The 23,835-nt window shown below is 37.2% G+C and overlaps 5 protein-coding genes across 8 annotated transcripts; 3 read left to right on the plus strand and 2 right to left on the minus strand.

The window, feature by feature from the left end:
* Window positions 1–548: 548 nt before the first annotated feature.
* Window positions 549–9,758, minus strand: LOC132911449 (serine/arginine repetitive matrix protein 2). Of its 4 annotated transcripts, none has more exons than XM_060968064.1 (14): window positions 9,599–9,758; window positions 8,766–8,963; window positions 8,550–8,674; window positions 8,381–8,457; window positions 8,171–8,293; window positions 7,865–8,079; window positions 5,588–5,728; window positions 5,306–5,497; window positions 4,522–5,218; window positions 4,124–4,431; window positions 3,717–3,853; window positions 3,497–3,623; window positions 2,052–3,405; window positions 549–1,803 (listed from the first exon to the last, which is right to left on the minus strand). In XM_060968064.1, exons 2-14 carry the CDS (start codon window positions 8,924–8,926, stop codon window positions 1,687–1,689), a joined length of 3,774 nt encoding a protein of 1,257 aa, XP_060824047.1. In that variant the 5' UTR covers window positions 8,927–8,963; window positions 9,599–9,758; the 3' UTR covers window positions 549–1,686. The 4 variants fall into 4 exon arrangements, with proteins under 4 accessions (XP_060824047.1, XP_060824045.1, XP_060824046.1 ...); XM_060968062.1 differs by having other exon boundaries at window positions 3,717–3,892; XM_060968063.1 differs by lacking the exon at window positions 9,599–9,758 and adding an exon at window positions 9,329–9,574 and having other exon boundaries at window positions 3,717–3,892.
* A 341-nt stretch (window positions 9,759–10,099) lies between these two features.
* On the minus strand, window positions 10,100–12,065 carry LOC132911467 (mannose-P-dolichol utilization defect 1 protein homolog). Its single transcript, XM_060968114.1, has 5 exons — window positions 11,867–12,065; window positions 11,181–11,246; window positions 10,913–11,045; window positions 10,627–10,831; window positions 10,100–10,545 (listed from the first exon to the last, which is right to left on the minus strand). The coding sequence occupies exons 1-5, from the start codon at window positions 11,952–11,954 to the stop codon at window positions 10,303–10,305; spliced, it is 735 nt and encodes a 244-aa protein (XP_060824097.1). The 5' UTR covers window positions 11,955–12,065; the 3' UTR covers window positions 10,100–10,302.
* A 2,075-nt stretch (window positions 12,066–14,140) lies between these two features.
* On the plus strand, window positions 14,141–18,748 carry LOC132911455 (tubulin glycylase 3A-like). Its single transcript, XM_060968075.1, has 14 exons — window positions 14,141–14,333; window positions 14,457–14,741; window positions 14,813–14,998; window positions 15,072–15,292; window positions 15,387–15,514; window positions 15,596–15,869; window positions 15,947–16,160; window positions 16,254–16,344; window positions 16,772–16,942; window positions 17,008–17,261; window positions 17,332–17,528; window positions 17,773–18,045; window positions 18,115–18,309; window positions 18,378–18,748. The coding sequence occupies exons 2-14, from the start codon at window positions 14,591–14,593 to the stop codon at window positions 18,618–18,620; spliced, it is 2,598 nt and encodes an 865-aa protein (XP_060824058.1). The 5' UTR covers window positions 14,141–14,333; window positions 14,457–14,590; the 3' UTR covers window positions 18,621–18,748.
* Window positions 18,749–21,287: 2,539 nt separating this feature from the next.
* On the plus strand, window positions 21,288–21,936 carry LOC132911473 (uncharacterized). Its single transcript, XM_060968124.1, has 2 exons — window positions 21,288–21,712; window positions 21,781–21,936. Exons 1-2 carry the CDS (start codon window positions 21,385–21,387, stop codon window positions 21,930–21,932), a joined length of 480 nt encoding a protein of 159 aa, XP_060824107.1. The 5' UTR covers window positions 21,288–21,384; the 3' UTR covers window positions 21,933–21,936.
* Window positions 21,937–22,120: 184 nt separating this feature from the next.
* On the plus strand, window positions 22,121–23,829 carry LOC132911464 (tubulin glycylase 3A-like). Its single transcript, XM_060968107.1, has 7 exons — window positions 22,121–22,333; window positions 22,397–22,535; window positions 22,594–22,807; window positions 22,881–22,971; window positions 23,044–23,214; window positions 23,281–23,537; window positions 23,617–23,829. The coding sequence occupies exons 1-7, from the start codon at window positions 22,206–22,208 to the stop codon at window positions 23,778–23,780; spliced, it is 1,164 nt and encodes a 387-aa protein (XP_060824090.1). The 5' UTR covers window positions 22,121–22,205; the 3' UTR covers window positions 23,781–23,829.
* Window positions 23,830–23,835: the final 6 nt, after the last annotated feature.

The raw sequence follows: 23,835 nt of genomic DNA on the forward strand, positions 1-23,835 counted from the left end.
GATTCCCAGATATCGATATTGTCGCAACTCTTTTCACAATTCGGACTTGCCTGACATCGACTGAAAATTTCATTTTGCCTGCACGTGTCCTCGACGAAGACCACTTCGGGTCCTTAAAAATTAAAGACAACGAAAGAGAAATGTAAAATTGAGTTACGTTAATCGAAAGACTGTAAAATGAGGAATTAAGCGAAAAGTTACTTACTATAAAGTATCGCTCCCGTTACCATGCCTGTATACTCAAGCAGGAAAAAACTTGAAACAAGTAAAACGAAATGCACTTGTAGAAGCTTCATTTTCCTGGTAGGCCAAAGAAGAAATGCAAGTAACTATCGGTGACTGCAAGTTTAAATACCCGTTTACAAATGAAATATAGCGATAGCCAAATCGGTCAGCTATCAATAAGAGAACCAGTTTCTATCGCATAAATAAAGCAACGTTCTCCGAACAAGGACTCGGTAAATGAGGCATCAGGGAGATAAGAAAGTGAAACCAAGCTTGGTAACCAACAGAGAGTCACATATGCGGGTATAAACTAAAAATAAACGTTGAAGAATAAAGCCATTAATTTGTATTTTCCATGTTATGTATTTGTAGTTTTTTGTAATTGTACAGCAACTCGTTTACATACAACATATATAAGTGTCTTACTAGTAAATTACTTTTATATGATACCTTAAAATAAGTATTTTGTAATAAAGAGAGGGTCTGTGACAATATGTTGCGAAATAAAGTAATCGCAAAGTATAATCCAAGGATGTTTCGACGTGAGGGAAAAACTAGATTCCTTACTAAGAAAGTCTCTTCTTCGCGTTGGCGATTCGCGACTGAAGTTTACTTGGCTAGAATCGACGATATCCGTAAATGATAACAGCCTTTCTTCTGATTAAACGCAGCAAATTCGAAACGTCAGGTGTAATTATTGAAAAAATTGCAAAGCAACGCGAAGAAAAATCTTAAATCGGAAATAGATTCATTTCGCGTTGCAAATAATGCGTTTTACTAATTCTTATAGATGTTTTACTATTTCTCTCGTGACAATGAATGATGAAAAGCCACTCGCATACACCAAATAGTGCGACCACATACTTCCCTTTTAAATTGCGCGTCACAGCAGAAGCTTCCATTTTTTTCCTTCCGTAATACTTACAAAATAAAAGTTTTATTACGATACGAAAATAAGTACTTGAAAGTTGAAATGTGTGTAAAATTTCTTTTTTGCTAACAGTTAAAACAACAAGACGTCACGAGTTGTAGATGTTCGTAAACTTCGCGATATATATATGTGTTATTGAATTGACGAGAAACGCACATTTATATATGTATAGTATATGCCACGAATATTTACTATGTAAATATCCATGCACAATTACGAAAAGATTGAAATTACATCGATCGCAGATCCTTCTAGGTAATATAATACTATTCTATACTACACTCATTCGCTGTTAACTCCGATAAAAGTTAAAAGATTGAAAGAAAAAAGTACATTTCTCGCAACCGTCACGATCAGTTTTTCATTAAAGTGTAACTCCTCTACACTGTTTTAAATATACCGACAGCGATCGGCATAAGAATTGAGTAAGAAGTCTGTCTCACGTGATCCAGTCGATGTTTCACGTTGAAGAGAAGTAACTATATCACAGATGAAGGAGAAGAATCGAAGCAGCAACGGCAACGGGGTTTCTACCAAACCTTAGCAGCAAGGGTTCTCTGCATTAAAACATTCTTGCTTCGCTGCTTCATGCGCTCAATGAAGTACTCCTTGCCTTCCAGGTTATCGTCGACAGGTCCAACCTCATTCTAGCAACAAACGAGAGTTAGTTGGCTCCTAGGTCGTGTGATTCTTGCACGTGTGGCTCATCACCATCATCATCATCATCATCATCATTATCATCATCATCATTATCATCATCATCATCACCATCATCGTCACCACCATCATCCTCATTATTTATTCCTCATATTATCATCATCCGGAATATCATGATCGTCATCACGAAGATGGGCTATTCTTTCGCGAAAGCCTACACAGAAGAGACCTAACCAACCTTGTTAGCTGTGTCGCCCCCCTCGCCCTCTCCCCACCTCTCGTAGTCGTCATCGTCCCTCTCTTCACCCTCGCTTAAAGGTCCGTCTTGTCTTTTACTAGGAGGAACATTCGATCCTCCACCACCTTGCTGATGCTCCATCACGTCATCTCCGCCCTCGAGCATCTTGTTGATCTTTTCCTTTGCTTCGTCCACTTTTCTCATCGGATCAGGAGAGTAACTACGGTCGCTGTATCTATCGCGAGAAGCGGCACGCCGGTCTCTGAAGTCTCGCCTATCTCGGAAGTCGCGGAAGCCCTGCTTACCGTGGAAAAATCTACCGCCACGATTACCACCACGTCCGCGTCCACCACCACGATTATTGAAACCACCGCCACGTCTATTGCCAAAGCGATTATTGTGTTGATTATTATAGAACCGATTACGATTTTGGAAATTGTTACCACCGCCACGATGGTTTGGATTATTGAAGCCCTGGAAACGAGGCTTATAGTAAGTGCCGCGATTATTGTATGGCCGGAATTGTCTCTTGCGATAGTAACTCCTGTCTCCAGACCTACTGCGACTACGACTTCTGGTATAAGATCGGGAACGTGATCTAGAGCGTGATCTACTGTAAGTACCCGACGGAGATCGACTGTATTTTCTCTCGTAACTTCCAGATCTTCTATTCGAGTACGATCTTGAACGGCTTCTTCTGGGTGAACGTGATCTCGAAGAGCCAGAACTAGAGGCACTGCGCGATCTGCTGCGCGACCGTTTCGCTGGACGATCTCTACTCATTCGTTTAGTTACAGCTCCTCCCCTGCCAGTAGATTCGCGTTTCTTAGGTGTTTGCCTGTGTTGTCTTTCTGTCTCGCTATCAGAATCTGTTCTGGGACCCTTAGCCTGATTCTGGTTCTTCGTTGGTGGAGGTGGACGTGGTGGTTCTGGTGGATGACCAGCGCCGCTATTACCACTCTGTCCAATCGGCTGGAATTTGCCACCAAGATTGTTGTTAGAACTAAACTTTGTCGGTGTTGTTTGCGTTGCAGATATAGAAGGATCCTTATACGACTGAAATTTGTTTTGCGGTTGTGGTGTAGGATATTTGACCGGCGCTTGCTTAGGCATCGGTGGTTCTTTGGGTAATGGCGGCGGAGTTGGTGCGGACATGGGCTGAGCAGCTGCTGCTCTCTTCTCTGCGAGTTCACGCTGCATTTGCTTCCGTATATTCATGGATTTTTCCAATGCTGCTCGCTGAAGTTTCTCCTCTAGCTCGTTATCATCGTCTTCGTCACTATCTACATTAGGCTGCATCTTTTTGTTCTCTATTGGTACATCTTGCCACTTTTGTGGAAGAACATCCTTTTGCCTAAACAAATACAAAAATAATCATATCCAAATATACACCGACATGTAATAATATATTAAAATGTAGCTTTAAAACTGCTAAAACTTTTTACCTAGCAGCTTGTGCAGCTTTCCATTTCGCATTTAATGCAGCTGTGTCCAGAGTAGGTAATTTCGGTTCGGGATGAATCAGTTGCGACTCTTGTTCAAAAATGTCTGTCAGTGGTTTCCTCTGAATCTCTGTAAAAGGAATGTAAAATAAAATGGGCATAGACTATACTTATTAACTGCAGGTTGCACCCAACCTTTTTCTGCAACAGGCCTGACCCTTACCTTTGCGTTGCTGTGCAGTCATTGGCATTCTAGCTTCCCGTTCGTGATACGCCTTTGAAGCCTCATCTCTTTCCCTTTCTCTCTCTCTGCGCAGCTCTTCCTCTCTTCGTGAACTTTCAGCGAGCTTCTCTGCGTTGCTAAGAGGGGAAGCTATGTCATTATACTGAGCTACATACCTAGTAAATATAAAAACATAAATAAAATACGAGATGTTAAAACCCGCGTTTCCATTCATGTATCTTTAAAAAATCAAATTAATCACGGAAAATTATCTAAGGAAACAAACTAAATGCAACATCGAAAACGATATTCATATTATTTTCATAAATTAATAGACAAAAATTTCGTAAAAAAACAAATAACCAAAACGGAAAACATGATCACGAACTGGCCATAAAGGTTCCAACCTTTTCAAGACAGCAGTCTCTTTTTCAACTTTTGCATAATACGCATTCAGTTTTGATTCCAATTGTTCTAAATCCGGCAATGAAGATTTTTTTAAAGCTTCTAAATCTCGTTCGAGCTTGTCCTTATTTTTGCGTTTCTTCCTTTCTTCTTTCTTTTTCTTCTTCCTGCTTTTCTTGTCCTCTTTCTCTTTGTCTTTTCCTTTCTTTTCTTTCTTCTTCTTTTTCTTCATTTTTTCACTTTCTGAATGTTTCTTTTCCTTCTCCCTTTCTCTCTTCCATCTAGCTGTTTCTTCCAGGAATTTCCTTACCTAAGAGTGTAGAAAAGATAATAACATCGATATTATAAAAAAGAAAAAATAAATTATAAAATGTTCATAAAAAACGTATGTGATTCTTACTTTGTCTTCATAATCAGAATCATCTTTCGTCTGTTCCAGGAATTTTCGTACTTTTATCTCGTAATCGTCCATCTTATCTCGAGTATTTGAACTGTAAGATACTGGAGCGATTACGTCATGTGCAGCTGTGGTAGCAGCTGGTGGGTTGTTGTATTGAGCCATTCGTTTGCTGAGAGGTGAAAGTGACCCGCGATGATCCTTTTTATGTTTTCGCTTGCGACTAGGTGATCGGGATGCTGATCGCGAACTTGCGGATGAAGAAGAACTGCTGGACTCAGAGCTGGAGGAACTCGAAGAACCGCTCGATGATGAACTAGAACTGGAACTCCATCTCTGTCTCTTCTTTGAGCGCGATTTTCTCTCTTTCTTGCGTTTCTTCTTCTCTTTCTTATTTTCTCCAACATCATTTTCAGTGTCGAAACTCTTGAATGTGTCCAAAGGATTCAAAGAAGATGTTAATGTCTTAGACTTGATGTATTCGATAGAATTTCTCGCTTCCTCGTGGAATGGAGCAATCGCCAAGCAATTTTCATATGCCTTTTGAGCTTCTTCGTACTTCTTCTCATCTTCGTAACTTCGGCCTAGAGCAACGAGAGTCTCGGCCATGTATTTACGGGCGTTCGTATGTGTTTGATTTAGCTTCAATGCTGTTTCAAAATCATCGATCGCTTTCTTGAAACTACCGCTATTAGCGAATCTGTAACAACAAAGATATAAACATGTAAAATAAACATAATTTAGAATAATATACTTCATTTGTGTTAAGATGTAGGTTGTGACTTACAATGCTCCACGTGCTACTAATCCTTCGACGTTTCGTGGGTCTACGGTAAGTGCCTTATTGAGACACTGGAAGGCTTCTGTATGACGCCCAGCCTTGAAATGATCTATACCTTCGGCAACGCTCCGGAATGCCCACTTACTAGCCTGTGCTTGTCTTAATTCGGATGCATATTCATTGGGTGGGAACCTTTCTCTGTAACAAAAAAGATGTTTTTGAAGGATGGTAAGATCATTTATTTGATCAGCTATACTAAAAAATGAGTATAGGGGATTGATACTCTACCTCAAACCAACCATATTGGAATGGTTTTCTTGACCGAGACCCATCAAGTCGCAAAGATATTTAATGTTGTTTGGATTGTTGAAGCCAGTACTATTCTCCAACATCGCTTCGTAAGACTGTCCTTTGTTGTCCATTGCTTTCCTACACCACAGAGAGAAACGACCAATTATCAAGATGTAAAAATCATTTTGTCCTTTGCCAAAAAGAGGATACCAAAGCTACTTCGTTAACGGTAAAACTAAAGACTTGATAATCATGGTGACCGAATCCTCACAAATCCTGAGTTCATTTCCTGGTAGAGGTTTTTATTTCAACCTGATTGTTTTTCCCTCAGTTTTCTCGACATCTCGTCGTCTTTTATATATATATATTATATATTATATACATATATATACATATACATATATATATATATATATATGTATGTATGCATATTCATGCATATTAATATACATGTCCTTTGTGCTGCTATTCCTTGCACGTGTTAACGTACGGCACACCCTTCATCGGCTTATTCATCCCTGCGTAATTATTCGCCTCTTCTTTTCGATCTACATGAATTATTCAACGATACGACACTAATGCCAAAGATGCTCCGGAGGAAAAAAGAGTTTCTTCCAATTAGAATAAAGATATTATCAGACACCTCATGGTATTAGAGTCGATCAAAATCTACGTTTGTACCGTTAACAAGCAGCAGGGGTCCGAAACGGGGATACATTGCAGAAAGTTTGGTAGGTTTCCTTTATTACCAGATTATTTCTTACGTATAAATTTACAATGGTACACAACCTCATTATTATGTAAACTCGTCTCTCACCTTTCATGTACCGCTAAGACGTATATTTCTAGTATTTTGTATCATGTTTGTAATCAGAGGATTTCTCAACATAAAAGCACACAGCCTATCATCAATCGACGGTGGTTTGGTTTTTATAAGTTTTTGGTGCGATAAAATAAATTGCATAGCCCTAGGATAGGTTGGGAGCCACGCCTGAGTATATTTTATCTTCCAAGTTGACCAAAAAAATTTTTTTTATATATATGTAGTAGTACTTTCGCCTGTTTTGCATTTTGTGGTGTCAATTCAAACATGACATCATTTTTTTATATTTTTTATTTGTCAATTTAAGCTGTAAGTTTAAATGAGGCATTATTATGACAAGGCGCAATTCTTTTGAGGCTTAAAGGTAAAGGTTCGGGCGATTAAGATTTTAGTTATTTGGTCTCTGCTTTAACTTCTTGAATAATCTAAAGTTTTACTCCACTTGGTAATGTGATACATATGAAACATTGACAACACATTGACGTATCATGCACTTTAGATATGCATTAAACTCTAGCAAAAGAATCTTCAATACATAAAAATATTTTAATGGGACATTAAAAATAATCAATTTTTTAAATGCTTGCTTTTTTACTTATTTTATTATTTGTCTATAATAAGAGACCAAACAACAGTAAATCATTATTATACCTACCGTCTGCAGCACTCACTCTGGCCACCCAAGGCTCAACATCTCATACTGGAAATGCAACCTCAAAAGACATTGATGTCATTTGGCGCCATTGTTTGGCTGGTGCTTTGAGAGTAACATATCACAAACGTAGATAGAATATTGTGCGCAACAGAGCCATGTCAACCAATGCTCAAGGTTTGAATCATTTGTATCACATTATAAATTCATCATCATAATGACTATCAACTTTTTACGTTATTGAGAGTGTCTGGCACCTAAATTCATAAAAACGTGTAAGAGGAATCAAATCTAATTTACCTTGTTTTGTTAGTATCACAGTGCGTCTGTTAAATCTCAACTTCTTTTGGCCACCATACCATTTTCCTTACCTTCTTTTTTTTAACGAAAAATATTAAACAAAACACTAAAGATGCAAATCTGTACTGTCGCGTATTATGCAAGTTACAAATAGAATAACTACACTGTCAATAGGAGATACGTTTCGACCACGATTGAAACTGTTATATCAATCCTAAATTCGAAACTACCAGTGTCAGAAAATATTCCCCCTGCCTTCTGTTAGTGCACAAGTGCTCTCAAGGTATATCGCAACAAGCAAATGATCAAAGAACGATTTATAATACAAATACAAATTTTGAGTCAAAAGTGCTACTGATGCATCACAAGACACTTTTACCATTTATATCGTGTATACAAAATTTCCTATAGTGATATACATATCAGTTTACAAGAGTTAGTGAAGCATTATTATAAATACAAGGAGTAAATGTACTTATCCAGATTTTTTATTACTTACTTATAAGCTTCTGGAAGATCATCAGAATGGATAAGTCCCATAGGTGGGTGCGGTGCTTGCCCTTCGCGGGCAGGTACGTTCATAACTGCAACAACTCGCTCGGCTTCAACGTTAACTTCACTGACTACGACGCAGATGAGATCATTTGCCATGTAGCCTCTTGTTACACCTTTCTTGTCCACCGCCGGCACTGTGGCCGTGTTCAATATTAGAGCCTATAAATTTAATAATTATTTTTAGACATGATTGAAGAGGATACGGGTACTTTCTAATTAATATAAATAAACAATAAGAAACTTAATATACCTTAACTCCTAAATCAGTAACAACTCTGGGGCAATCGCTGCAGTTGCAAAGCACCTTCAGAAGAAGTCCAGCAGCACTTTTACCCATCACTTGCGCGTAAATAACATCTCCAATGACCAAACTCTAAAAAGAAACATTTTATTAGAACTCCGTTTTTTAATTATCATTTTATTTATTTTTATATAAATTATTAAAATCATGAATAACCACCTCCAAAAAATTTCGAATACGTTGAGATTTTTCCATGGTGACAAAAGTGTCAAGGCCTGGCATTGTTGCATAAAATTCTGAAACAATACATACAACAGATTAATTTCACATTATTGTGCAATACATGATGAGTCATATTAGGGTGTGTATGAAAGAAGTGAAACTGTACCTTCATCTCCTAATTCTTGCTTGATAGGTTCAACTGTTTTCTCCAAATTTGATTTGTCATAAAGAGCATCTGCCTTCTTTGCAAGGAACTGCTGTAGCTTTAGCCTCTTTCCTCTATCACCAAAACTATTAAAAAAGAAATAACAAGTTTGAACGTATGATGCATTTAGAAATGTCTGATGTATAATATTACTCGAAGGAATCATCTAACACATACCTTAGAGTCTTCTGACGTTGTTGATAGATTTCAAAGTTTGGTTCCTTGAGATTGAGCATGGCCAGCTCGTTCTCGTTGCGTTCTCCTTCCCACACTTTCTGCAACTGTTGGCCATGGTAGTTCAATGCTTGCGCCACAAGACGCGCATCCATTGACTCCATTTTGATTCTGTACTGCAAGCAACCTAGTCCTGCAATACTATGAAAATCGGAAAATTCGTAATGCTTTCTCTTTTTTCTCTAATATCCAAGATATTATTCAAATATTGACAAAATTTTTAATAGCTGCCTCTGAGCGACTGCCCGAAATTGGCATGCAAAAAGGACATCATCCAACAGCCAAGGACACGTGTTTGTAACTGATAAACCGCTCTCCACGGTCATAGCCAGATAATTCTGGTATTTCAATCGTCTAATGGTTGCTCAAATGCTAGCAGTAACAATGTATCGGTTTTGTATGGTTTCATTGAACGTAAATCGTATCTCCAAAAAGGAATGGCATTCTGTGCAAGAACGCGCCCAGACAAAGCGAATTACCAAGAACCGGTTCCCTGAACAATTTACCTGTAGCTGTTGATATTCCTCTGGCGAATCGAATAAACGACGTAACAGAATAAATCTGTAGAATATTCGTTTACTCAAGAAAAACGCTTACATAGGAAGAAAGGCGCGTTATATTGATTTATCGATAACAAGATGGTCGTCGGGAAGCCGGATTGCGAAGGATGATGGCGCCATGACGCTCCAAATGGCCCTCTTTTCCAAAACTCATCCACGCCCATTTTTTCATGGGCATGCCAGACTGGCCAAAAAAGAAACTGGATTATTACTCACCGTTGTTTCCGTATTATCTTCCGAAGATTTGTTAACGTGTTTTCCAACTATATCACGGACCACCACGTATCATCATCAACGATTAAACAACTGCGGCCCTATATTTCACCATACGCTACACAAGTCACGATTACGGGAAAGCCGGAAACGATGAACTCAGAGACGCCTGCGTGAATCGCACTTCCCCTTCGCTTAGTACACTAGCGAACCATATGATGGCGTTAGCGAATTACATCATTTCCGGTTTGGCGGTCAATTTAAAATAACAATTTTTTAATAATAAAACTTTATTTCTACTAAACAGATTAGATTCTCCATTACAAAATTTTCATCAAGTTTGAAACTTTTAGAAATAATAACAAATACGATTTTTATAGTATGTTTATTTCTAAAATATCTTCTACTTTGAAGACAGTATGATTTATAACAAATTTAAAATTATAACTTGCCAACTAGAAGAGATTTATGAATCTAATACATACTTGTTGACTAAAATATAAGTTCAGGGTATTTAAAATATTAATTTATTAACTTAAATACATTTATACCTTCTTTATTAAAGTAGGTGTATCCTTCTCAGACTATTGATATCAGAATGCTGATTTCATTTATTTACACTCACTTACACATTTTATTTCGTTGCATGGTTTTTTGACTTCATTATTTGATTATTTCCCAGAATATTAAAAATTTTATTAATTTACTTATTGATCTTTCTTTGTTCCATCTTTGCTTTTCGCATCTACATTCCAATAATACAAAATTTGTGCAGCTATTACAGCATTTGATATAGAGGAGCACATATACATTATTATCATTGTGATATCTCCTGTTTCTTGGATAGAGGTAAATATTCGTGTAAGAGATCCAAAGAGGAGCATGAAAGCTGTTATTGCTGATAGCTGACCAGTATTTCCATTGGAGTAATTTGTGTAGGCTTGCATTAACTGAAACAACATGAAATCATAAATATATTTTCAATAAGTTTATATATATTATATAATGATCTCTATTTACAAGCACCTTACCTTACTGGCAAGTACAATGGGTATATTCATTGCCTGACAACCCCAAAGGATATTTACCGGGGTCAAACCACTAGTAGCAGCAAAGAACACTGCTAGATAAGCGGCAAGGAATGCAGTTGCTTGAACTGTATTACCACTGAAATGCATGACTAATATTGCAATTGCTAGAGTTTGCATACCTAAAAAAACTCCATCACCCCATGAACTAAAATCCAATCATTCATTGATTATTTATAATATGAATGTATACAAATATAAAAGGTATATATAATTTTAGTTATAGTACCTGAATGGAAAACCACTTATAAAACTGTAGGATACCATGGCTGTCATGGCAAATAAGTCCAGTAATACGCTGAAGACATTGATGCCTTCTGCACTTTTATTTCTAAGAATTTTTATAATCTGTGGTATCTTGACTAACAAACAAAAACGTAATACAGTATAATGTTATACACAAAGTTAATTATACATGCAGCTATTGCACAAAAACGCAGCTTAGTGTTTAAATTCATGATAATTACAAAGGTTACATAAAAACATAATTTTCTAACCGAGAAGAGATCCACCGATGATGCCGAGACCTAAAAATTTGCTCAGCGCCAATTTGAAGCATCCAACTGAAACATGTTCGAAATTTTCATGTTTTACTTGAAGTGGTTCGTATCTTCTCCGCAGGAAATTCATTTTAACTTTTATAAGAAGTAATTTAAATCGTCACAAAGGAATAATGACTTCGAATTTATCGTCGAGAAAAAAATTGAACATCGTCGAGCGCTCACTACGAGTATTTCAAAATTCGATTGTTCGAAAATCTAATTTATTCAGTACAATGTTCAAAGTAATAGAATTTGAAAGCATTACAATTCACGGTATGCGAGAGTAAAGAAGAAGTAAAATTATATTTAAAATTCTTATACTATTTGTGTGAAACTTTTGTTTATAGCAGTGTGGAACTATGTATATACGTATTATGTTTGCATTTGGATATGTAAATGCTAAAAAATTGTAAAATCATGTGTTACATCATAGAATTTATTAAAGATAAAATAGATTACGAGAAATAAAAGTATTAATTTCAAACTTTAATCTTTATTTCTATTGAATAGTACGCTAGTGGTATGCAAACGACCATGACAATGGGTATAAGTAAGACACTGGATAAAAATAAATTTATTATAATTCTTTGAATCAGTTAGGTCGGCTATTGGTCGTTTATGAATGAAGTTCCAGCACTCACCGTGAAAAAAATTCATGTCATCGAAATATTCTTCTATGCACTCTTCTGTGAATAGTAGAAGAGAAACGTTCCTGATTAAGTGAGCCATGTTTACTACACATGCGTTTTATATCTTCTGACTCGTGTCAGAATGAAAAAAATAATGTAATTCCACTTTGTTGCGTTTACGATGTATAGGTTAACACGCGCGTCGCCACGTCACACATATCTATGCGATGGGTATACTTTCGTGGGGGCTCCGTCACGAAATGATGGTGACGTTCTTCTTGTTCGAGTTAATTAAATATACGATATTATATATAGGATATACAACATAAAAATATTAAAAAACCATTATACCATACTTTTTATTAATTTATATTCTGGATAATATATTACATTATCCTATGGTATTCGTTAAAACATTCCAGACACATTTGGGGTGATGGGCACTTCGAAAAATAGTTAAACTTCGCCATCACTGCTCTCCTCACTTTCAAATATATTTTCACGCTGTTTACTGAACATTTTGAGGAGGAAGAAATCACTGATGTACGTCTCACAAGTATGCTTCTCGGCTAAATGAAAGATCTGAGATATCTGCCATGAGATCCCTCAGAATACTCTAGCTGGATAGCTTAACGCTTTCTCCATTTCAGAAATAAATAATCTTTTCTTTATAATGAATCGAAGGCGATAAACGATGAATTCCTGCTTGTCGCTCTATTTACGTTCTGCGTACCGGCGGTCGGATTTGGGTCCCGCAGGAAACTTAGCCGAATCACGCTGGGCGACGAACCTGTTAACAGAAAGTCGTTCTATTGGTAAAGTCGATTTTTATACCGACAGATAACTCGTTATAGTAGAGTCCCAGCACTCTTCAATGAAGAATGTGGCGCGCCATTTTAAACAGATATTACCCATATGTTTTCATGACATACTGCAATTCTTATTTATTCTAATATTATTCGTTCTCTGATAATGATTTTATTAATTATTAATATCTTAAACAATGAACATTAATACATTTCAAAAAACACACAACATTACTACCAGTAATTCGTGAAATACTCAACATTAAAATCACGAGTTTTAAAAGTAAAGAAATTCGAGCAACTTCATTTCTTACCATTTTCAAATACTTCCTGTCACCGACAGTGACATGTTTATCCTTTGGATCATTCGTTTTTTCGGAGCTCGTCTGTATTTCGTACTCTTTTCAATATTCCAGTAAGAATTGCAGCAACATACAACTGTATCCTAGTCTCTACGAATGCAGTCGTGCAACTATATTCTATGATTTCCCACAACATATATCGCACCATATCTAATGGTAAGAAAGTAAGATTATGAAAATTGAGATTACGATTACAAAATTATAATCACGAAATAAACCTTGGGAAAATAACGATGGGTATTTCTGACATATTTACAATGCGGTCATAATTCTACAGAAGAAACTCACTATCTCATAAGCAATAATTCTTTGATGTTACTTTTATCACATGTAAATATCATAACATATAATAAACATAATATAACGTACACGGAAAACCGATAACAAAAGCGCGTAGAGGTCGGCCAAATGCAAAATAGTACGATGTGCCGAATATATTTTAGAAAATTATCAGCATGAAGTCGAACTCGTGCAATTAGCGATAGCAGGTCGAAGTGATTCGTCAGGCCGCCTCTTCACGCGAGCCAAGATGCATTCGCATAAGTGGGTCAGAGGTTGTGGAACAGGAGTGGTTAGGGCAACCCACGCGATAGCTTTTGCTTCTTTACCTGCATTCGATGGTCGTGAAGTTCCACAGGGGTGCCTGGTACGCTCCTCCTATTCTAACAATTCCCTCCTATCCTTCCTCACTGTTTTTATCCGCTTTGATCTTCCATTATGTAACTTATTAACGCAACGTCTGAAATTTAACAAATTTTATTATATTAAAAAGAAAAAAAAATTTCATTGCAGGTAATCATTCGATGTTTCAGAATTAGAAACTATACTTTAGGAAATCTTTGACGATAAAATAATTCAGAAAGAAATGATTGTATGGGCTGGTCGCTTTTGCAGATTCTAAATGATCACCCTTATCAGCCAGCTGATCTAATATTCGCAGATCTTGTAATGCGACATAAGAATATAGCTTGGGGAAGACATAGTCATGCGATTTTATCCAATTCGCCGAATAGTTAGGGTAGTTTAAAACGGTTTCAGGGCGCACGCCTACGGAATTCTAGATTATGTACACATACCTCGAGTCTGTTGTTCGATGATGCTCAGTCGGAGTTTTGCTTCCGTCTCGTTGATTCTTCGTTGTGACTCTGACTCGCATCTGTTCGAGGCATGTCGTCTCTGATCGTGCAATATCGAGGACATTCCTCCGTTAAACAGTTTACATTCGAACAGGTGATTATCAATTAGAAAAATCGAAGGTGATTGCTCTGAATCGGAGAGAAGAATGTTGATGGAACGTCGAAGATTCAACAGGTACTAGAAGAGATCTAATTCGAGCGTCCAGAGTGTTAATACGATTTTTTATTGCGTTAAATATCTATTTTTTCTTTTTTTTGGGGGGGGGCACTTTTAATAACTGCCATCGAATCTTGTAAGCTGATCCAGGATAAAATAACGTTGACCTCTTCGGGCTCGTTCTTCCTTCAACAAACTCTACTGCAATGAAGCGAAATTGAAGACCAACGGAGTGCATCAGTGCAGACGAACCTACAGATTTGCAAGTGCGCTACATGAAAGCAAACGATGAGGCGCTATCGAATTTGGAGCCGACCAGCTCGGATAAAACGGACAAGAATGAAGAACAACCTGTCGTGGACGAATCGCTAGATAACAACCCGAAACCAACGCTAGACATTGTATCAGATGCGAATATAGTTCAAGGTTATGACCCAAAAACTAGTTTTTATTCTCCATTTACCAACGTATACTTTAACATCGTTTGTGTCATACAGGAACAGTTCAGTCGAGCTTAGAACTTCCACCGACGTTACACGAACGATTTATGCGAATCAAGCAAATAGTGAAAGATGCCATAGCTGCGCATCACACGTTTATGGTGTACGGAAGGGCGCGAGTGATTCGTGAATGCATGTTAAGACGAGGATGGTGCGAGAAGTTCTTCAAAAAGAATACCAATGGTATTTCAGGAGTTTCGTGAATTTCTTCAATTTTGTATTTTACCTTTGGTATTATATAAATTAACTTTCTCAGGCGAACAACATTTTAACGTGGATGCAAGTCCTGTCGTATTGTTGGCTGGTATCGGCGATTTAAGGGATCAGCAAAGCGAGCGCCAATTGATCTCTAGAATGCTCACTAATCACACCGTGGATTTTCTCTGGAACACAGGATCGGAATGGCCCGGTTGGCCAGCACAGGATAACAAAACGACGATTTTTAACAGATATTGTCGGGCAGGATTCACGTCGAAGGTACCCGAAGTGGCCTTGCCTGATTTCTTTCAGTCATGTGAAACACATTTTGTACGAGGATAATATATGCTTGTAAGAAAATCGATTGCCTTAGGTGGGTTTATGTTCGAACGTCAGACAAATGCACTGGTATTACGAGGCTGGAGTGGCGAACACACTTTTTCCACGTTGCTATAATTTATGCCAAGGCGACCAGATGCACGCTTTCGTCGAGGACTTTCGGTGAATCATGCTTATTATTCGCGCAAATCTTCCTACTTTTTAACATCTTGATTTTTATTTTATTATCTATATTTCGTATAGATTCACAGCATGTCTAGGTCTGTTAAAATGGTTAGTTAGTAAGATCAACAACGAAGGTGAAAACGCAGTTAGAGCACCGACTGGCACGGTGCCCTTAAAGGCGTTAGAGTTCGCAATTAAACGATGCAGCGATTACATTAGCGCACAATCGCACGAGGATATCGATCAAGAAATCGAAAGGGTTTGGGTGCATCAATGGGATCAGTTTATCAGCTGGTACTATCAGATCGTTCATGGTCACGCTCTCTTTGTTCGAAACAATGTGCCATTTCAAGTAAGCAACTCGATTTCGATCGAATCGCTGACAAGTAAAGTCATGGGAACTATATTAATTTAGCACGGTGTGAACAGAAATTCTTCTTGGCGTCGAAGCATATCCTGAAGAAGATGAAGAAGTACTGGCCACAAATCGATATGGACGGTGTGATGAACGTGTGGATCATGAAACCGGGTAATAAAAGCCGAGGTCGAGGAATCGTTCTCTTGAATAAACTGGAAGATGTCATGGCGAAGATGAATCCATCGAATAAATCAGACACGCGCTATGTCATACAGAAATACATTGGTAATTGCTGCAGCCTTTAAAAATTAACGATCGGTACATTATGATCCGGATAAATGTAGTTTTGATTAACACATGTTGTTCCCTTTTTTATAGAACGCCCATTACTCATACACAGCACTAAATTTGATATCAGACAATGGTTCGTCATTACTTGCGCTCAGCCCCTAACTCTTTGGATATACAAGTAATTTGTTAGCTATAATTTATAGCGCATTGTAGTTAAATCAGTACAGGTATGCATAACTTGAAACAATTTCTGTTCCGTGCCACGTTATCTCATGCTTGTAAGTATCTGTATCGTATAATTATAGTGCGGAAAACGCATTGCAATTATCGTCAATGTACGTTTGAAATAGTTCACAAAGCAGGAAGAAGCAACTTGCTAATATGCATTTAAAATTATAACTGGCTAATTCATTACTCTTAAACAAGTTATAGGAAATTACCAGTCACGAGTTCACCTTCTGCAAAACCGATCTTATCTAACCCAGTTTGCGTAAATGGGCTTCCTATTATTGTATTCATCGAGCGATATATTCGACATGCGAATCCTATGAGCAACACGATCCATCGAAAAAGGGGATAGTAATATAGCATCCTCTTGTTCGCAGGGAAAGTTACCTGCGATTCTGCTCCCAGAAATTCAGTTTGACGGACTTCCACGAGTCGATTCATCTGTGCAATCACGCGATCCAGTGCAAGTACACGAATTGCGGCGATAGAAATGCTGCGTTGCCCTCTGATAATATGTGGGATGCTACGACCTTCAAAGAGTTTCTCAAGTATGATGCACTTCGATTCAGTCGCGTGATCAGATTGAAATTTGCAACTGACGAAACTCCAACAGATCTCAAGGACATGACAAAGCGTGGGACGATATAATCTATCCTGGAATGAAGCAAGGCCTGGTTGGCTCTTTGTTAGCTAGTCAAGAAGCTATGGACCGTCGAAAAAATAGTTTCGAACTCTATGGCGCTGATTTTATGGTTATGGATGACTTTTCCGTATGGCTGATCGAAATCAATAGTCATCCTGATATGAGTTACTCGAGCAAAGTTACGACGCGCCTATGCAGGCAAGTTCTCGAGGACACCATAAAAGGTGCTTGAAACTTTCCATTTGTTTGTACGAATGCTAGGCTTGCTTTCTTATGCTATGTGGCTTTTCGCAGTGGTTATAGATTATCGGGAAGATAAAAACGTTGATACAGGACAGTTTGAGTTGGCTTACAAACAAAGGATGCCAAGTTGTCAACCATATTTAGGCGCAGCTCTATCTCTTCAAGGGACTAGAATAACTACTTGTGGGAAGAAAGTTAATTTGAGTAATCAGGAATCGAAAGTTAGTCTCGTTTCGAAGTCTCCGATGGTAGGCATCAAAAGAAAATCGAAGAATTATAAATAATTTCTTAATTTTACGAGCCTTACAGGATGCCATCCGAAAGTTAGAAATTATTTGCGATAACCATCTTTTATCAGATATTATAGAGATATTAGTACAGAAAAGAAAACATGAAACTATTGATATATATTAAGCATTATTATATAACTAAAAAGTGACGCTATTGTGTATGAATTTATATTTATCCGTCGTTAAATGAAAATAATCGTAGACTTGTTTAACGAAGAAGAAATCGACTGTGCACAATCAAATTGGTCCAGTGATCGTAGATTTGATCGAAGAATTAGAAATACAGCTTGACCAAGAATTTTACGCTTACTACAAAGTGGATTCGCCTAAGTTAAGGCAAGCTCTACCAACGAGTGCACCTCCAAAGCCCTTAATAACTGCTGTGCTGATCGATAAGCAGGAATCGACCGTGAAAAGTGCACCTGTGGTTGGCCCGGTATCCAACGTTAAGACAAAATTCCCTACATCGGTTCAAGTACGTATTACAATGATTAAATCGCATAATTATCAGGTGGTTTTGTTTAAAAAAACGATTATATATTAGGAAAAAATTGGCAATAATCAGAAACATATAGCGCGTATGCCAAGAAAGTCGCACACTTTCGCTGGGTCAGATAGCAGTAAGGCAGAATCATCTTCTATATCACAATCTTTGGTTACCAAAATTATGGCCTTTCAGAAACAATCTACAAAATTGGTTCCAAAAATAGAAAAACCTTTGAAGTCAACTAATGATAAGGTAGATGTAATTTTGTAGGACTTATCGCCATATCTTATTCTGGATAATGTCTTCTTTATATGCGTTAGATAATTAAGACGGTGATACGAGATGCCATTAAAAAGTACAAGAAGAGTACTCCTCATCTGTCCACCATAACTCAGGAGACACCAACGTTGCCGTCTCTTCTAACTACAAACAAAGTTGGTCAAGCAGTGAACGTGAAAAATAAAAATCGTAACGTCCCAAAAAAATATCCTCGTCAAAAGAAGAATAAGATTTTATCAGACATCACGGACATGTACGCCGTTGGTTTAAGGTTAACTAAGTGATTGAAAATGTCTTTGTGATCTGCACTCGTTACTCTTCCATTGTTGATCTATCCTTAGAGTCTATATTTGAACGTATATTTGAACTGAACTGTAAATGATCAATAAAAAACTATACTACCGACCGTTAAGATCTTCCGATTTTTTATTCCCTGTAAGAAAATACCGAAACAAAATCAAATCGACTTCTTCAAATCGAAAAAAAACATGATTTGACATTAATTAACCAACATCAATGGCAACTTAAAAAAAAATCAAAATTATTAAAGTGGAACAGTCAGACAAATGGAGGCCATCGTTCTCCAAAGATTCTCCTCTAAATTCGATGATTAGCTGTAAAAAAATTAAGCGATATACGTTCTTTTTGTCCATACTTGTCACGTGGAATGGAGTACGTCGACTCGTCTTGGAATTCTGGAGGTACTGCAACCGCCGGCTATTCGCCTAATCAGAAAGATATCAATCATACTCTTCTCAATGAAGATGATTTTCAATGCACATTTTTTCGACAATCCAAACGCAAAATCAAGGTACGATATATTGCGAAAGTTAGCTCTTAAAAGCCATCGTTAAGAAAAGGAAATCATGTTAATGTCATGATGCATCAAACTTTAACCCGATACATCTGTTTTTATTTAAATTAAATTTCATCAAATCGAACAAATCATACTGTGATAATATCATTAAGGATGACTGCTATTATCAGCCACGGTGTATGAGCGTTTAGGGAAGAGCAGTTAACCGTTCTACACATTGCAAATCCAACAGTGGCAAGAAAAACTTGAACCTTAATGAAAAAGTATGTGAACGAGTACAGCACAGTCTGTACTGATAAAATGTTAGAAAATGTCTGGTCTTATAAAAAAGGTCGGATTGTCCAATGAGTTCTTTCTAGTTTGCTCAGAACACAAGCTGTTTAGCTGTTGTCAAACGTTAGTTTTTCAACCAACAGAATCCTTTACGCGTCTTCACCTGGTAAAGGTGAAATGGTAGCAGAACTGACGCGAGGTGTTCGGTTTCGGAAACGTGCCAACACCTCACGTGGTTCCTTTAATATTATTCTGAATGGAACAGTATTAAAACAAAATTCCTCGATGCAATGAAACTTCATGCTTTTAGAAGGCGAATCTTGTCGTTTAACTTGTCGGTCTACTAAATTACTCTAATTTTCCCTTACCAGCCAGGCACTTGCCACTCGCGGTGGTCAGACGAAAATTCGATCTCGTTCAATTTGTCCGACACTTGCACCGATTCGGAAAGCGAGTTTGACGAACAAGTGCACTCAACACCGTATCTATCAACGAACTCCAGTGGCACGTACACGAACGATGTTCACATTTCCAAGCCTGACGGAAAAGCATTCGATGCACCGAGAGTAACATTTAATCAAACGTTATATATCCACTCAGACAGAAGCCTGAAATCCTGTTTGCAGAAAGGATCGATGCGAAGAGAAATTGAAAACGGTTTCACACAAATCGCACGGTTAACGAAAAAGAGAAACTGCTTGAGAAAGAGAAATGATCCAAAGAATAACTATTGCATGAGATTCTGTACGTCACGATTTCCTACGAAATGTGAGAAACAAATAGCGTTGAAAGACAAAATGTTTCTTGAAGAATGTATGAAAAATAGTAGAAACGGGCAGTCAGGTAAAATTTGAAGGAAATTTAATTTCTTTTCTTTCTATATTATCTTTGTAACGTGTTTCATATATTCCAAGGTATACAAAGCATTCTTCGTGGTACTAAGAGATCATACGATCCCACGAGTATCGCACAGGACGACAGAAGTATTTGCAAAAGAAAGAAACTGATGGAAAATAGAATCGTGAAGAATAGACGTTTGCTAAAGTCTGTAGCAGAAGTAATACGTGAGATGAGTATACAAATTCCTTTTCGAATGGACTTTGATTCGATCCAAAGTATCAAGAATACAGTTGCAGAGACTGATTTGACGAGATTGGAAGGAGAAAAAATGCAAATAAAGAAACCGGAAAAAGTTGAAAACAGTCAAGCAACCAAGGTCGAATTGCAAAAGCCAATTTTTAAAAAGGCCATCGTGGAAAAACTGTTGGACGACTCCATGCGTGAAGCCGTGAAAAAATATAGAACATGTAGAAATACGTGGGATAGTATAAAAAAAGAACAATTTATAAAAGCTTAATAAAAAAAAAACATTTTGTTTACTCCAAATCATGAACATAGAGCAATATCGAAGCACACTTATCGATTGTCAATATTATCATCGAATGTTGTCATTTTTGAACGAAAGTTTGTCAACAAAATTGAGATGTAGAAAGATTGACGCGACTAAAACATGTTAAAGTATAAAAATATACAAATTTGTTATTGAAAAGATTCCACGATGCGACAAAAAGATGATTATATAACTGTTTCGCAAAACGACAAACAGATAAGTGAAAACGTAGATCTCATTAGAAATTCTAACTATGGATTATCTGACATCCAAGGAGACTTTAAAATATCAAAAAACGGAAATTATAAGTTGGAAGACTCGAACGTTGTAAAAACTATTAAAACTCGCAAATGGCAAATTGTGTTAACCTCTCCCGATTGTTCGATTAAAGAGCACTGTCAAGGTTGGCAGGTACGAAAGTGTTGAATTAAAAAGTCCAACAGAATTTTCGAGTATTACAAAACACATAAAAATATTATTTCGCAAAATTTTTTGTAAGATATATTCAAAAGATCCAAAGGAAATCGGAGAAGAATCAAAGATAATTGTAAGAGTTTCCGATTCTATAATGATTACGAACGTAGAGCCTGTAAGGACCGCGAACGTCGAGATTCTTTGCAACCGCGATGATCTCGACGATCTACTGGAAGAGGAGGAAAAAGAAAACGTGAACACATACGGCAAGATCATCCTCAGGGAATACTTGAGTCTTCTCTCCGCTGAGGACGCAAAGATCAATTTCATCCTAAAGGTTCTGACAAAGGCAGTAAACGAACATAAAATTTTTGTGATTTATGGCACTTTCCCGGTGCTAAGAAAGCCTCTAGGAAGAAGAAACTGGATAGAGAAAAGGTTCATCAGAAGAATGCTGTCAATGTCACCGGAAATCTCGGAAGGTTGCTGACAGAAATTCATTCCATTTGTTATAAAAGCGACAAATATACATACGTTCTTTATCTTTCAGCTGGCTTGGAAACGATTGAAAAGTTATTACGTTATCCTGCCAATTTTATATGGTCCACTAATAAAAGAGTAGCTGTTAGAACAGAAGAAAGAACCATAATTAATAAATTCTCAGGATGCTATTTCACATCAAAGGTTACTTATAGCAAGTGATTTTCTAATATCCATAATCTTCTTTCGGTATGGAAGATACGAAGAAACTATTGGAAACTATGTTGAAATTATTTCAGATCGATATGTGCAATAATCTAGAAAATATTTCTTGGTTCTATGAAACTGGCGTGTCAAACGTACAATTTCCACGATGCTACAATGTTTATCAGGTTCGTATACGATTTTTCATTCTGATGGTAATAAAAACATGTCACAAGTGTACAGCCTGTGCAGATAAAGGAATTCGTGCAAGATTTTTACATCACAGCTTGCATGGGTATTCTCAAGTGGTTCTTATTCTTGGCCAGCATCGCTGGACCAAATGCTGTTTGGTCCCAAGACGGCACTGTCCCTATCAAAGCAGTTTTATTCGCTCTTGAACGATGCGCGGAATACATAAGGTTTTAAAAAAACAAAGTAAAATACTCTCCAGGCATTTTCTATCGAATCGAAATAAATTGTAGCATCTGCGCACACGAGGACATCGATGGACAGAGTTATAAAGACATCTCAATTTCTAATTGGAATCAATTTTTATCGTGGTACGAAAGACTTTTGCATAAACGAGAAATATTGGAGAAGAATGATGGCATAGATATCGAAGTATGCAATTAATATAAAATCACAACGATGGTGGATTATATTGAAAATTTTTTCTTAGGAACTATTACGATTCACCGCAAATATGATAAAAGAAATGATAGAGTGTCGTCCTCAGAGTCAAATTGATGGAATGAGGAATGTCTGGATTTTAAAACCAGGTGACAAGAGCTTGGGTAAAGGTATAATTCTTAAGAATTCATTGCAAGACATACTAACCAAGATAAATCAAGCTGCTAAGGAATGCATGCAGTATGTCGTACAAAAGTACATAGGTCAGTTTTTTGTTTAGTAGCAATGATAACAGAAAAATAACAACAAATTAGATTAATAATTAATTATGTTTAGAACGACCTTTACTCGTTTATAAAACGAAAGTTGATATTAGACAGTGGTTCTTAATAACCAGCACGCAACCCCTTACAGTCTGGATGTACAAGTATCGATTTTTTTCAACCTTTCAACAACTTGTTTTGTTGAGCAATTCTTCATAGAATTATTTGTTTTGAAGGGATATTCTGCTTCGTTTCGCGTCGAAAGATTTTACTCTCGACAATTTCCACGAATCTATTCATTTATGTAACACGACTGTGCAGTTGAAGTACAGAAAGACGATAAGGCAGAACGCACAGATACCCAGCGAACTTCACTGGAATCTTCAGAAATTCAAGGAATACTTAAAGTATGAATTTTATATCGACTCTTAAAGAAACCTCGAGCAATTACTCGATTGTCTGCCGTTTCTTAGAAATACCGACCGAGAATCAGCATGGGAGGGACTCATTAAACCAGGTATCAAGCAAAATTTAATTGGCGCACTTCTGGCATCCCAAGAAAATATGGTCAATCGAAAAAACAGCTTTCAATTATACGGCGCTGATTTTTTAATAATGGATGACCTATCGGTCTGGTTAATCGAAATAAATACAAACCCACGATTGCATCCTCCGAGCAGTAGTGTCACCGAGGAACTTTATCCAGAAATAATAGAAGATACTATTAAAGGTAATTATTGGATTTGTATTATATAATTTTTACCTTATGCGCTGCGAATTAAACGAAATATGATTATGTCCATTTTAAGTGGTTATAGATCGACGTAAAAATAAAAAATCTCCTCGTGGTAAGTTCGAGTGCATCTTCAAACAACGCAGTCCATTTTATGGGAACGTTCTAGGAAAAGGAGCGAGCCTTGGAATTCGCGGCAAGGCACTACTTTCAACAGCAAATTCACCAAAAAGACAATAAAAAAAAAAAAATGTCAGCTTTTCATGTAAAAAAATATCCCAGTAGGATGACAAAG

Source organism: Bombus pascuorum, chromosome 10 (assembly GCF_905332965.1).
Source record: "Bombus pascuorum chromosome 10, iyBomPasc1.1, whole genome shotgun sequence".
NCBI classification, from domain to species: domain Eukaryota; kingdom Metazoa; phylum Arthropoda; class Insecta; order Hymenoptera; family Apidae; genus Bombus; species Bombus pascuorum.